The following is a 14,199-nucleotide window of genomic DNA, read 5'->3' on the forward strand; positions in this document are numbered from 1 at the left end:
TGGGCATTCCTCAGGTGCTTGGTGACTTTATCGTCTGGAATACATTCTTGTGGATATCCTCAGAGAGGGCACATCCTTATACTGGGGGATATTGAAAACTTGGAGACTGCTGCCAGTCGTCTAGGACCAATCCTTGTGAACAGGTAGGTGCTTCCATCAGTATGCCCCCTTCTTTTTGAGGAGGATGGTTTTGCAGCTGGGCCTTTGCATGGTGTGGGAAGTCCTCCAGTTTTATATTCCATTGTTAAGTGAGAGGTTTCTTTCCACTTTGTGAGAGGCGGGGTCTGCCATCATGCAAACTAGCAGTTACTTATCAGGACGTTAATGGCAGCCAACAGAAACTGACCTTGATTTAGGCTGTACAGAAATTTAGTGAAAGGTTATTGGGGAACTTCCAGAATCTCCAGGAATGCAGAAAACAAAGGTCAGAAAACAGGCAAGAACAAAAAGGAGGCTGTTTAGCTGCAGCTGTGGGCAAGACCAGGCCACAGACGCCATCCAGGAAGGACACACTGCCTCCCCATATGTGGTGAGACTGGACCTAGCCTCTGTCGTAGGCCTGCGAGTGCTGCTGCTGCTGCAGTCACTGCTGTCTGAGGAAATTCTCCCTTCTACTTGTTTTCCTGCATCTCTGATCACAGGTTCTAAATCCTGGACTGGTGTAGCCCACTGGCCAGGCCTCTGTAGCTGTCTTTGCTGTGAGAGAAGCTGGGGAAGGAAGTGTCTGGCAGTGTTCAGCGACTATGATATCAGGCCAGCTCAGTCCCCATTAGACTGTGGGGAGAAGGGGGTTCCAAAGCTGGGCAGCCGAACAGATGACAGATAGCCACTACGATTCTTACATGGCTGTCAGTCAGTCTTGTTAATCCTTGCCAGGGTCCAGTAACGAGCAGGTGATTATCTCTGGAAATGCTAGCGGCATTTTGCCCCAGGTCACCTAAGCATTCTCCCCAAGGGGGACTGCCAGAGGAGCCAAACTCTATGCCAATTAACTACTGGGAGCACATGTGCCACATCTTCATCTGATGCAACTCTGCTCACAGATGGGGCTGCCTGCTCTGTGGTTTATACACGTAAGGAGTAGTAATGGGGGTGAGGATAGGGCTAAGACAACATTTGAGGACAGCAGCTTCTAAGAGTTCCAAGAACTCAGTGACTTCAGAATTCAGGTAATCAGACTGGCAGATGAATTTTTCCTTTTAGTTGGTGGAGCAAGTATAGGTCCTTGAAGTAACTAATCATAGCCAAAAGGCCACCCTTCACCATGATTATGGTTTCTGTCTTTAATTTTCACATCATCTATTTAGTACTGTAGCTACGGGCTTACTGACAGCTCCAGACACCAGTGTCCTTGAGAACAAGGCTCTGGTAGATTGCAGGCAAGTTTACACATCCCTGGAGGCAGTACAGCAAATGGTAAACAGCTATTTATGTTAGGTGAAGACGAACTGCTTCAAAGAGTCTAGACAGCAACTGAGAAAAATGCATTTATCAAGGTTTTAATGCATATAATTTTCTAGCAAAGGTGTTTACTTACTCCAATAACATACTAAGTAAACTGCATTAGGAAAAGCCTCTTTAGCATTTTACATCCTTTTCTATAATTGACCTTAAATTCTAGATTGCTTAAAAGAAGTTGCCCAAGTCAGAGAGAGTTTTGGGGATACTTGAAATTCTCATTTTTAATGTGTGCTCCAGGGTTGGGAACACACTTTGAGACGCTGTGCTCTAGTGCCTGGTTCCTGGTGCTGAACCCAAGGATATGTGAACCAGCTGGAGACCTGTAAGAGGGAGGGCAGACCACTCAAGCTGTTGCATTCCACAAACTACATCCCTTCATTTTTAGACCTTTTGATATACTTAATTTTTTTCAGACCTTTTATTTATTTTATTTTTTTCAAATTATACTTTATGTTCTAGGGTACATGTGCACAACGTGCAGGTTTGTTATATAGGTATACATGTGCCATGTTGGTTTGCGGCACCCATCAACTCATCATTTACATGAGGTATTTCTCCTCATGTAAATACCTCAACAGGTATTCTCCCCCACCCCTCAACAGGCCCCAGTTGTATGATGGTCCCTGCTGTGTGTCCATGTGTTCTTATTGTTCATTTCCCACCTATGAGTGAGAACATGCGGTGTTTGGTTTTCTGTCCTTGTGATAGTTTGCTCAGAATGATGGTTTCCAGCTTCATCCAAGTCCCAGCAAAGGACATTAACTCATCCTTTTTAATGACTGCATAGTATTCCATGGTGTATCTGTGCCACATTTTCTTAATCCCGTCTATCATTGATGGACATTTGGGTTGGTTCCAAGCCTTTGCTGTTGTGAATACTGCGGCAGATCTCAGCTGCAGATCTGTTGGAGTTTGCTGTAGGTCCACTCGAGACCCTGTTTGCCTGGGTATCACCAGCGGAGGCAGAACAGCAAATATTGCTGCCTGATCCTTCCTCTGGAAGCTTTGTCCCTAATGGGGAGCTGCCTATATGAGGTGTCTGTCTACCCCTACTGGGAGTTGTCTCCCAATTAGGCTACACGGGGGTCAGGGACCACTTGAGGAGGCAGTCTGCCCTTCCTCAGAGCTCATACGCCATGCTGGGAGAACCACTTCTCTCTTCAGAGCTGTCAGACAGGGATGTTTAAGTCTGCAGAAGTTGTCTGCTGCCTTTTGTTCAGCTATGCTCTGCCCACAGAGGTGGAGTCTAGAGGCAGTGGACCTTTTTGAGCTGCGGTGGGCTCCGCCCAGTTCAAGCTTCCCAGCTGCTTTGTTTACCTACTCAAGCCTCAGCAATAGCAGACGCCTCTCCCCCAGCCAGGCTGCCAACTCACACTTTGGTCTCAGACTGCTGCGTTAGCAGTGAGCAAGGCTCTGTGGGCATGGGACTCACCGAGCCAGGCACGGGAGAGAAACTCCTTATCTGCTGGTTGCTAAGACCTTGAGAAAAGTGCGGTATTTGGACAGGAGTGTCCTGTTTTTCCAAGAACAGTCTGTCATGGCTTCCCTTGGCTAGGAATTGGAAATCTTCCGACCCCTTGTACTTCCTGGGTGAGGCGACGCCCCACCCTGCTTCAGCTCGCCCTGCATGGGCTGCACCCACTGTCTAACCAGTCCCAGTGAGATGAACCGGGTATCTCAGTTGCAAAGATCACCCGTCTTTTGCGTCAATCACACTGGGAGCTATAGACCGGAGCTGTTCCTATTTGGCCATCTTCCAGACCTTTTATTTTTAAAAGAAACTTTTTTACCCCAAATGAAATCTTACTCAGAAACCTAGTTTGTAAATAAAATCAAAGTTCTACTCTGAAGCCCTCATAGATCTCCCCCCTTGCAAGGACCCTGGAGACTCCCACCCCACAAAACTGTGGAGTTTAGTGTGACAGGCCTCACGTGTGGGTGCAATGCCCTCTGTCTGTCTCTGGCTTGGGCCGGTGGGCTTTATTGGCTCCTAGTGGCTCACACACAGTAGGTGGTCAGTAAATCGGTTTTGAATTAGTGATTGAAACAATTTTGGGGACACCCACCAGCTTCTACTTTGGAGAGAATCAGAGAAGCCTAAATATCAAATCTTTCAACTTCTTTTCATCAGCCCACATGCTTCTAGTTTCATTCTTGTTTAAATTTATTTCCCACGTAGTCATAGGAAGTTGCTGGCAAACTCAAAATGTGAAACAGCTGATGAATTGACACTATTTCTTTATGATGAAAGTAGATGTTACAGAAATAAGCGCTTTTATGTTTTACTCCAAGCTACCTTAACTTCTTTTGGAAAGTAGCTAGGGAGTAAATAATGAATTTTACATACTAAATAAAGTTATATGCTCATCAAAATATATATCCTTCCAGCTGAATGACCTGGTGAAGGGTGAGAAAGGAGCTGTTATGGATGAGAATCGTGCCCCCTGGTTTTGGAGGTGGGGGAAGCACAGAATAACTTGTTACAAAGTTGGTTTGTTATTTTTCTTCTATAAATAAAGAAAAAGAGTTTTGAAAGCAAGAAGACTGAGAAAGCAAACTGAAGTGTCGTCTTGAGTTTGGCATGAAAGATTATGAATTTAATCTTTGTGGCTGATACCGAGCAACATTAGGAGGATGCTGAGCAGTAAGGAGTTAGTTGAGGTCAGGCACTTCCAATGCTAAATTAAGATTTCCTGTGAGTAAAAGGTTAGTTTACAATTAGTAATAAAAGATACCAAAGTATCCCAGGCATTGTTTCCAAAAGCCTTTTTGAAAAAGAATTGTCACTTAGTAAAGTTCATCCATTCAGTTTGTTAATAAAACTATGTTTTTAAGATTAAACTGCTCGAATGCAGTTTATGCTTGTCTAGTCCGCGTTTCTATGTCCCTCACCTCTCCTTGGTGATATGGTACCTAAAATTGCAGGTCGAGATTTATTTTGAGGGATTTTGTTTTAAAGGTGAATAAAGTTCTGCTGAAGGGCAAATCTGTAAAATTAAGGACCTAAATGATAAGGAAAGCGAGGCCGTAACTCTCCTGCTTGAAAGTTGTTTGTGTGGGTAAGAAAGTGCAGGATACAGCCTCTGGAATTTCCTGAGGCTTTGACTTGCTTCTGTGGGGATTCGAGAAGTACCCAATAAATAGCATGTCTCACCCTGCCTGAGGAAAAGCGAGACAGAGGAGTCAGGATTTGGAGGTGTAACGTATTACCTTTATGAGTAATAAAGCGGATATTGAGGAGTGCGGCTTATATCTGTGGGCAAACAGGTTTCAAATATGGACCCTGGAATTAGACAGGCTTACCTAGTGATGGGCAGTACAGGAAAGTGCAGGCTCCTCTCTGTGGAAGGAGCAGAGCAGAGTGCAGGTTCTCTGTCTGCATGATGGCTCCAGAGAGAAAGGGAAGGTGCTGAGCTAGAGGTCACCAAACTTCCTTGGCTCACAGCACCCTTCGTACCTCAGCATGCTTTTTATAGTGCCTCTCAGTCAAAAGAAATGCCTAACAGTTCTATGTGTTAAGTAAATTAGGTCCAAATAACTCACCAGTATTAGTAAGCTGGGTGCCTCACAAGTGTCACCGTGCTTCCCTTGAATGTATTCTACAGGGTCCCCATGAGTTTGCTGTGGCACTCCAGGGTACCATGACACATAGTTTGGGAAATACAGTCTCCTTCAGAATTCAAAAATAAAAGTAAGTCATAACCAATCCTCTTGTAAAAGGTTAACAGGGGGTGAAGATGAGCCAGATGTATTATCTGCGTGGAGATCCCTCCACATGGGAGAAAGCGTTAGCAGCGGGAAAAGCATATGCCACCTCCTGCCACCATGCTTACCCCAGCACCTGGGCTTCAGCTCAGAGGAATCCAGAGCTGATGCGACTCTCTAACCTCAGAGACTGACACATGTAATCAGTTTGTACTCAGAAGCTATACCTTCCAGTGTTCTTGGTACCACATAAATCTTGGGAAGGGAAGTGGAAAGAGAGGTGGTAACCCCATGGGCATACATTGAATACATCTCTACAGCCTACCCTTTCAATTCCGCATGTCCTGAGGTCAAGTATTATGAAGGCCAACAAAAGACTTACTTTCATTTGACTAAGTTAGATGCATATTGTCAGTTCTGTAGAGCCTCTGAGCAAGCTATTTTTTTCTTTGCTGTAACTCTAATGGAAGCATAGCCTGCAGGTAGAAAAATGAACAGCTGGGCCTTCCGTGTATACTCCTAACCCAGCAATGAAATGGCCACTCCTTTATAAGGCACAATTTCTATTAGTAATAAGAAATAATACATGGTAGATTTCCAGTCATAAACAACTAAATATTTCCTGTGTATGCCTCTCATTTAAACCACAGAATGTGCCCAGTCTGCATTTATAGCTTGATTGGTCAAGTGTGCATTTCAGTCATTCAGATTGTCCTCATCAGTAAAATACCAGTATTAGCAAATCATGAATTGCTAAATGTGCAAAAGAAATTAAAAATTACCATAGTCAAGTATTTAATTCCCTTGTATTAAAATTGTATAGCGTCCTACTCAATACATACAAATTTAAAAGTTTGCAAACTAGGTGTGAGCAAATGTTTAAATGTTTTACTATCTTCCCTGTCCCGCTCCCATGCCTTAAAAATAAAATAAAATAAAATAAAAGCACCTTTCAGGATTAATCACCCAGGGAGTTTGTTCTGAATTACTGCCTTGGGAGGTGGCAACGTGAAACAGAAGATCTGAAATGAAAAGATTCTGGTTATGGGTGCCACCATGGTTACCTGCAGAAAAAGGTGGGCTAGTCAATTAACAGGAGATGCTGGCAGAAGCCATTTATGTAGGGAGGTCCAGGGGGTCTTTAGAAGGGGTGTGCTAAACAGGACACACCCACCCAGCTCCACCCGCCATGCTGCAGGTGCTCCTGTTTTCCCTTCCCCGCTGCATTGGCAAGTCCTGCCTGCTTCAGTTGACGCCATTTCTCCCCTGCTCCACTGTCACCTGGGTGTCTTTTATTCTCCCATTCAGCTTCACTTCTCCAGAGATCCTGGCAACTTAAAGGATCCTCGCAGGAGTCTCAGTTTCCTTGTCACTAAAACGGGGATAATTAACAATCTCTTTCTATGTCATGGGTTGATTATAAGATCACATGAGATGTATGCTGAAGCATTTTGTTAACTGCAAAATGCTATATAAATGTCAGGTGTTATAAATCATTAGCTGGTCTATTCCTCAGCTAAAGCGGTTTCTATGCATATTTTAGTTACCCCCTGAACAATTCTTTTTCAGATAGCAAATGTAAATGCTGCTGTTTTTTTCTGCTTGGATTATGGTGGCTCCTTTGCAACTTTATGATATGGGCTGAATCTTTAAATACTCCTTTGGCTCATATCTGTTCCCCTGAACACCCATGCGAGATCATAATCCATAAAACACAAAGGCAATAACTCCTTTTAATTGCCAGGAGTTCATCATTTGCTAAGTTCTAAATGCAGTCACTTAGGCACTCCTCTTGAAAAGCCTGTTTCTGTTTATTCTGCAGAGCCGAGACTGTCTGAAGCTGGGCCCACCTGCTGAGGGAGAAGTCGTCCAAGTCAAGTGGCCCGATGGCAAACTCTATGGAGCAAAATATTTTGGATCAAATATTGCCCACATGTACCAGGTGGGTTCTTCCTTCTCTGTGATGCTTGCTGAGATTGACATGATAAGTCAGAAGGAGATAGTATCTCAGGTGTGCTGCTGATCAATAAGTCACATCAATTTGGGGCACCTCTTATTTTATGCAGGAGGCAAAGATTCAATGTGTAATGACCCAGATCGAAACCCTGGAGTTTTATTACCAAGTTGGACACTGGGAAACTCTTAAGAACATTTGATGAATGATTTAATTGTAAGGAATATGGTTCTGCCAGAAAGATAAGTGACTAGAAGACAGGCTGCCTTCCACTGTTTCTGTTGTATGGGGAGAGACTAGTTGGCCGATTCATCTCACCTTCAGCCAAGACAGTGATGGCCACTCTTCAACCAGCGGCCCCTGAATTGGCTCTTGCTGAGAGACATGCTCTCCCTACTCCACCCCCTATCTCTGCAAAGCTAGACAACAGTGCATTGACATAGATGTGGCCAGTTAATATCACAAGGAGCTGATGGTTATCATCCACCCAAGCTTAAAGGAATGCTTGTTTAAATGAAAAGTATGGCTATCAGTTGGACATTCTGTTCACTAGGAAACCCTACATAGTATTAAAGAGTATATATACAATTTAAAAATGAATTACTTTTATTTCACCCAGAAATGAGAATGAGTTAAGCTTTATTTTATTTTATTTTATTTTATTTTTGAGACGGAGTCTTGCTCTGTCACCCAGGCTGGAGTACAGTGGCCGGATCTCAGCTCACTGCAAGCTCCTCCTCTCGGCTTCATGCCATTCTCCTGCCTCAGCCTCCCGAGTAGCTGGGACTACAGGCGCCCGCCACCTCGCCCGGCTAGTTTTTTGTATTTTTTAGTAGAGACGGGGTTTCACCGTATTAGCCAGGATGGTCTCGATCTCCTGACCTCGTGATCCGCCCGTCTCGGCCTCCCAAAGTGCTGGGATTACAGGCTTGAGCCACCGCGCCTGGCCATGAATTAAACTTTAATAAGGGAAACAACGTGGGTAGCACATGTACATTTATATTCCTTCAGAAAGGTTTTAAAAGGGGACATTTAGAGCCAATACATTGTAGACTTTTCAGTAACACTGTGTCAGAAATCAAGATTCTTAGGCTAAACTGTAGAGTGAAAACAGGAAGATTGAAGTAAAAGGAGAAAAAGCAAGAAGGTTCAGGCCTGTTGAAAAACAGCTTGAGAATGATAAGACTGTCAGTTTCAACAGAGAAATTGTTCAAAGACTGATAAGGAGCAAGAGCTTAAATGGAAGAGTGCATTATAAGACACTGCGTCAGGAACTGGAGCACAGTGCAATTAAAGGTGTTCAAAGAAGTTTGAAAAACTTAGGAGAGAGTGTTTTTCATGGTCTAGAAAAACCCAAGGGGAATGGATAGGGGAGGATGTATGCACATACATTGTGTGTGTGTGTCTGTGTGTCTGTGTAAAGGCCATTTCCCCCTTTGCATATGGTATTTGCATATGGTCTCAAGACACAAATTCAAGTTATTTATAATAGTAAAGGTACTGGAGCATCTTTGCATTAGAATGACCAGAATTAGGCAAAAATCGCAAGACAGGCTAATAATACTGGAGGATCCAGAAAAAGAAGCATTACTACATAATGCACAATAAAATAATTACATTTAATTAAATAATAAGTGCAAAAGTAAAGCTTCTTACATGTAGCAAAGCCATTTGCTACATGAAAAGTATCACATAATGAGAATATGTTGAAATTCAGGCTAATTAGTAATCAGTGTGTTAACTTCAGTTGAATTTATGATAGTCTATCAACATAAAACTGTAAGCATATTTATAGACTCAATGAAAAAGTTAAGACTAATATTAAAATTGTCTCTCAAGCACAAGTAGTTTAAAATTCCTCATTAAGCCAAGTGGCCTTTTGAGATCATTTTGTGTTTTGTGTCTAATTATTAAACTTCACCATCAAATAAAGACAGTTTTAAAAATAGATATGACAGATAAATACCTGCTGCACAGTGCTTCATATACTAAGCATATGCATTTTTTGACCCTCAGAGTAGTCCTACAAAATAGAGATGTTATTGACTCATGTCTTACAAATGAGGGAAGAAAGGCTGTGAACCAAATTTTAATGATTTAAGAATAATTTTTTAATAATTTGTCTGAGAGCACACAGCTGGTAAAGAGAGGGCCAAAATTCTCTCTGAGCTCCGCCCTAACTAGGGTGGACAACCATCTCTGCTTGTCTGGGACCATCCCTGATTTTAGTACTGCAAATAACTACATCCCAAGGGACCCCTGAGTCCCAGGTGAACTAGGATAGTTGGTTACCCTAGTCCTAGCACAGCATACTCCCTTCTAGATTTGTAATTGTTTTTTGTCTTTTAGATGTTTTAAGTGGTCTAAAACAAATGAAAGTAGGCACAGGTCGTTCTAGCTATGCTATCAAATTGTGTAAATCAGATGACACTATGGCCTAGTTAAATGTTAAAGAAATGATTCTGCTCAAACAAGGCCAGGAAGAAAACCCTTCCCATTGTCAGCCCTCCCAGAAGTGGCAGCAAGAGTTCTCATGTGACTGGCACCTAATTCCACTGTATTGTTTAGCTTATTCAAAATGCTAACAGTTTGTGGATGATAATACATTCAATTATATGTTTGACCTTTATTAAGACAGTGATGGATGTTCATCAACCAGAATTGGTAACTTTTGCCTGAGAGACATACCCACCTGGGTGTCTCTGCAAACCTAGACCAATGCATTGGCACAGATGTGGCCAGTTAATGTTATCCACCCAAGCTTAAGAGAGTGTTTGTTTAATGCAAAGTGCAGCAATATATCAGTTGGACATTCTGTGAATTAAACAGTAAGTGTGGCTGGGCACAGTGGCTCATGCCTGTAATACCAGCACTTGGGGAGGCCAAGGCAGGCAGATCACCTGGGGTCAGGAGTTCAAGACCAGCCTCACCAACGTGGTGAAACCCCGTCTCTACTAAAAAATATATATAAAAATTAGCCAGGCATGGTGGCGGCATGCTTATAATCCCAGCTACTTGGGAGGCTGAGGCAGGAGAATCACTTGAACCCAGGAGGCAGAGGTTGCAGTGAGCTGAGATCATGCCGTTGCACTCCAACCTAGGCAACGAGCAAAACTCTGTCTCAAGAAAAAACCAAAAAACAAAAATAAGTGTAAATTTTTTTTCAAACTCTAGATTTTTTTTTATTAACATGGCACTGCTGTGTGGTTTAACTTACCTCTTGACAAGAAGTACAAGCATATTTTCATGTCTTAAAAGTAAAAAATTCAGACAAACAAAACTTAGGGACTTGAAAAATATCATGTGGTTCAGAATGAGAACATATTAAGTATTCTACCTGATTACATCCCTTTTGTTTCCTGCTAGATCAGTTCATGTTGGATTAAACCTAAACCAATCTAAACCTAGGTGCTCTAGGTTTCTGTTAATTACATTTAATTAAATAATAAGTGCAAAAGTAAAGCTTCTTACATGTAGCACTAACCAAATGTGGTTACTTATCTTTTCTTTGACAAAATCTTTTAAAATGTTAAAAAAAAATTGGTTATGGAATTATTTGCTTCCATTTGGTTAGTATGAAAAAAGTTTTAAACATTTTGTTTTAGATAATGACGTATTTTCACACATTGATGAGGTTTACATGTTAGCAAGTTGAGAAACAGATTTTCCTAGCTCCTTTGATGGCATTTGATTGAATTTGACAAGTGAGTTTTGAAAGTTCAAGCTCTGTAAGAATTGGAGAAATTATTTTATCTGGGAGGATTATTATATAAGAGTAAACAGGTCGGGCATGGTGGCTGACACCTGTAATCCCAACACTTTGGGAGGCCAACGTGGGAGAACTGCTTGAGTCTAGTGAGACCTTGTCTCTACTAAAAATAAAATAAAATAAAATAGCTGAGCGTGGTGGCACACGGCCATGGTTCCAGCTTCTCAGGAGGCTGAGGTGGGAGGATTGCTTGAGCCTGGGAGGTTGAGGTTGCAGTGAGCTGAGATCAGGCCACTGCACTCCAGCCTGATCAACAGGGCAAGGCCCTGTCTTAATTAAAAAGAAAAAAAAGGAAATATGTCATATTTCCTTTCACAGAGAGAAACAGTTCTCCCTGTTACGTTGTCAGAGCCTCTTAAAGAAATGGTGTTAACAGACCCAACCCATTTTAATGCTAAATTTCCCACAGTTTCATGTTTTATGATTTCCATTTGATCAGCAGCTACTTTTCTTTGTTTTTGCTTTGCCAGATAAAGTTTTCATATCCCATATTCCAAGACACTCATTTCCAAGAATTTTGGCCTGTTTTAAAATGTATTTTGTATTTAGTTTATTTATTTTTTTGGTTTTGAGACGGAGTCTTACTCTGTAGCCAGGCTGGAGTGCAGTGGTACAATCTCAGCTCACTGCAACCTCTGCCTCCCGGGTTCAGGCAAGTCTCCTGCCTCAGCCTCCCAAGTAGCTGGGACTACAGGCATGCACTACCATGCCTGGCTAAGTTTTATATTTTTGGTAGAGACAGGGTTTCACCATGTTGCCCAGGATGGTCTCAATCTCCTGACCTTGGAATCTGCCTCCCTCAGCCTTCCAAAGTGCTAGGATTACAGGCGTGAACCACCATGCTCGGCCTGTACTAAGTTTAATAAGGGAAATAACTCTTCTTACTTCCTTTGGTCTTCGGCTGGTTCCCTTGTTTGTTCTGTTTGAGTCCTTTTCATCTTTTTATGTAGTTGATTGGAACCTTTAAAAATGGTCAGTGCTGTTTTTTTAATGTATATCATACTATCTTATTTCATTAGGTTGAGTTTGAAGATGGATCCCAGATAGCAATGAAGAGAGAGGACATCTACACTTTAGATGAAGAGTTACCCAAGAGAGTGAAAGCTCGATTTGTAAGTGCTGGCAGATGCCACTTGGGGACCTGCCAAGTGAATTCCTTGTCCTTACCTCATGTTTCCCAAGCCTGGCAGGAAACATCCTTGGGTTTTTGGATTAATTCTAAAGAAAGCCAATGCAACTTTTTCCTTAGTGAAACCTATTGAAGCAAACTTCAAATTCAGACAGAATCAGGGAAACTAATGCATGTGCCTTATTTTTCTAATGAAGTCAAATGATGCTTCTTTTTGTTAACATTTATTGGTGCACAAAAATACTTACTGAATATGTGCTCTGTGCAAAACACCAGGAGCAAACAAAGATAGCATCAAGGCATTTGCAATCTTGTTAGTAGAAGCAACATTAAAAGAAAGTATTCAGGAGTAGATCAAAGAGGACGTGGCATAATTGAATGTCTGTCTGTTCTTCTATAGGTTTATCATGGATTGACTAACTTCTGTCTCAGAAAGTCACTGATTCACTGATGTTTGTGTCAGTTCATAATTAAGCTAAACTCTGACTTTCATGATAAAAGGGATAAACAAAGCCCAAATGCTAGTTGTGGGAATACTAAAGTAGTTTTTTAAAAAGGAAATACTAGTTTCATGCCCTCACATACCATTAAAAGATGAACAAACATGGACAGATAATTAAAACTGAAGTTGAAAAACATAATTCACAATAATTTAGGCTTCATATTATTGTATCATAAAATATTTAGTGGACCCTGAAATGAAGTCAGTTTTATTCATTTAGAATTATATCTGTTGCATCTGTGAAATGATAAATCCTAAATAGAGAAATTTGAATGGATGAGGTTTTTCTGACTAAAGTGAAATTTTTTTTCGGAATAAATGACAATTTCAGTTTAGTGTGTGCTTATGATATACTTGTCTGCAGTGAAAGAGACACTATAGATTACATAGTTATTTTGGAAAAACCAAGGATTTTCTTAAATCAGGGATGTCCAATCTTTTTGCATCCCTGGGTCATACTGGAAGAAGAAGAATTGTCTTGGGCCCCACATAAACTACACTAACGATAGCTGATAAGCTATAAAAAAAAAAAAAAGGCAAAAAAATCTCATAATGTTTTAAGCAAGTTTACAGATTTGTGTTTGGCCGCATTAAAGCCATCCTGGGCAGCATGCAGCCTGTGGGCCATGGGTTGGACAAGCTTGCCTTAAACGTTCAGTTGTATATGCAGCTTTTTCCCCATCACATGGGATACTGACAGCAGAGTAACTGCATCAGGTGGGAACTGACTTTCCTCTCAGCTGCATCCTTCAGAGGAAGGTCCTTCAAAGTGAAATTGTCAAGAGGAGTGGTGATATTGCTACCCACTCAATGAGAAATATGGCTCAGAGGGGACCACACACCTGTAAATAGAGTAACCACTAGATAATAATGGCAAGCAAAGAAAAATATTCCTGTTATAAAAATACCAGCCAAATCTTAGTGAAGACCTAAAAACTTTAGATGACTTGTCACTGTTCTGAGACCTGAAATTTCTTGAGAAAAACTTTCCTTTTCGAGATGTTAGAGATAGCTTCCTCTCGTTCTGTATTCCTATCTTCCTTGGACTCCCCTCTTCCCTTACTTACTCCCCGCTCCTCCCACTCCTTTCTTTTCCGTTTTCAGCACCTAGAGATTTAGAGGATGGGGAGTAGAGTAGGTAGCCTCTTGAAGTCTCTTAGGTCCTTCATTTTCTAACCCATGTATGGACTAAGCATCCTACCAGCTGAGTCTTGTAGATTTCAAATACTATTTCTTAATCACATGAGAAGAAAGCTCGTTGCTTTCATACTATGATCACAATTTCTTTGTTTCACAGAAGATTCCGCTCAGATACCAGGATGCCTTCCCCTGTGGCTGTCTCTGAACACAGGTCCTGGGTTTTCTAAGGTCTATTTCACTGAACAAGCTCACCAACATTCAATTTTTTTTATTCTCAGAGAAAATTTTTAATTAAAAAAAAAAACATTGAAAATACATAAATCACATCCATACACTCTGAATGCAGCCTGCTATTCTGAGCGGCTGAGCCAAGTAGAAAATGTCTTAGGAAACAAAGGCTCACAGTCACTAAGTCCTGTTGGCCACCTTTATTGTCTTGCCATAGCCAGCCTGCTTCTCCTTCAGGTTAGTACATAGCCCTCAGACCCTTGGTTAGTCTGTCCATGATTACTATTTTTTTTCCAGTTGGCAAAACAAAT

The 14,199-nt window shown here is 41.6% G+C and overlaps 1 protein-coding gene across 9 annotated transcripts in view; it reads left to right on the forward strand.

Annotated features, from left to right (window-relative positions):
* KDM4C (lysine demethylase 4C) overlaps positions 1 to 14,199 on the forward strand; it is a 412,099-nt gene that overhangs the window by 394,350 nt on the left and 3,550 nt on the right. For 5 of the 9 annotated variants that reach the window (XR_004443468.1, XR_004443467.1, XM_033237310.1 and 2 more), the window contains 2 exons: positions 6,989 to 7,108; positions 11,909 to 12,001. Coding sequence is in view for 7 of the 9 variants with exons in the window: in XM_033237310.1 (XP_033093201.1) it covers positions 6,989 to 7,108; positions 11,909 to 12,001 (213 nt within the window). In the remaining 2 variants the exon portion in view is untranslated. Of the gene's footprint in view, positions 1 to 6,988; positions 7,178 to 11,908; positions 12,002 to 14,199 lie in introns of all 9 variants that reach the window. The other 4 variants (XM_033237306.1, XM_033237307.1, XM_033237309.1 and 1 more) reach the window with 1 other exon arrangement.

Source organism: Trachypithecus francoisi, unplaced genomic scaffold (genome assembly GCF_009764315.1).
Source record: "Trachypithecus francoisi isolate TF-2019V2 unplaced genomic scaffold, Tfra_2.0 Lachesis_group16, whole genome shotgun sequence".
Taxonomy (NCBI): domain Eukaryota; kingdom Metazoa; phylum Chordata; class Mammalia; order Primates; family Cercopithecidae; genus Trachypithecus; species Trachypithecus francoisi.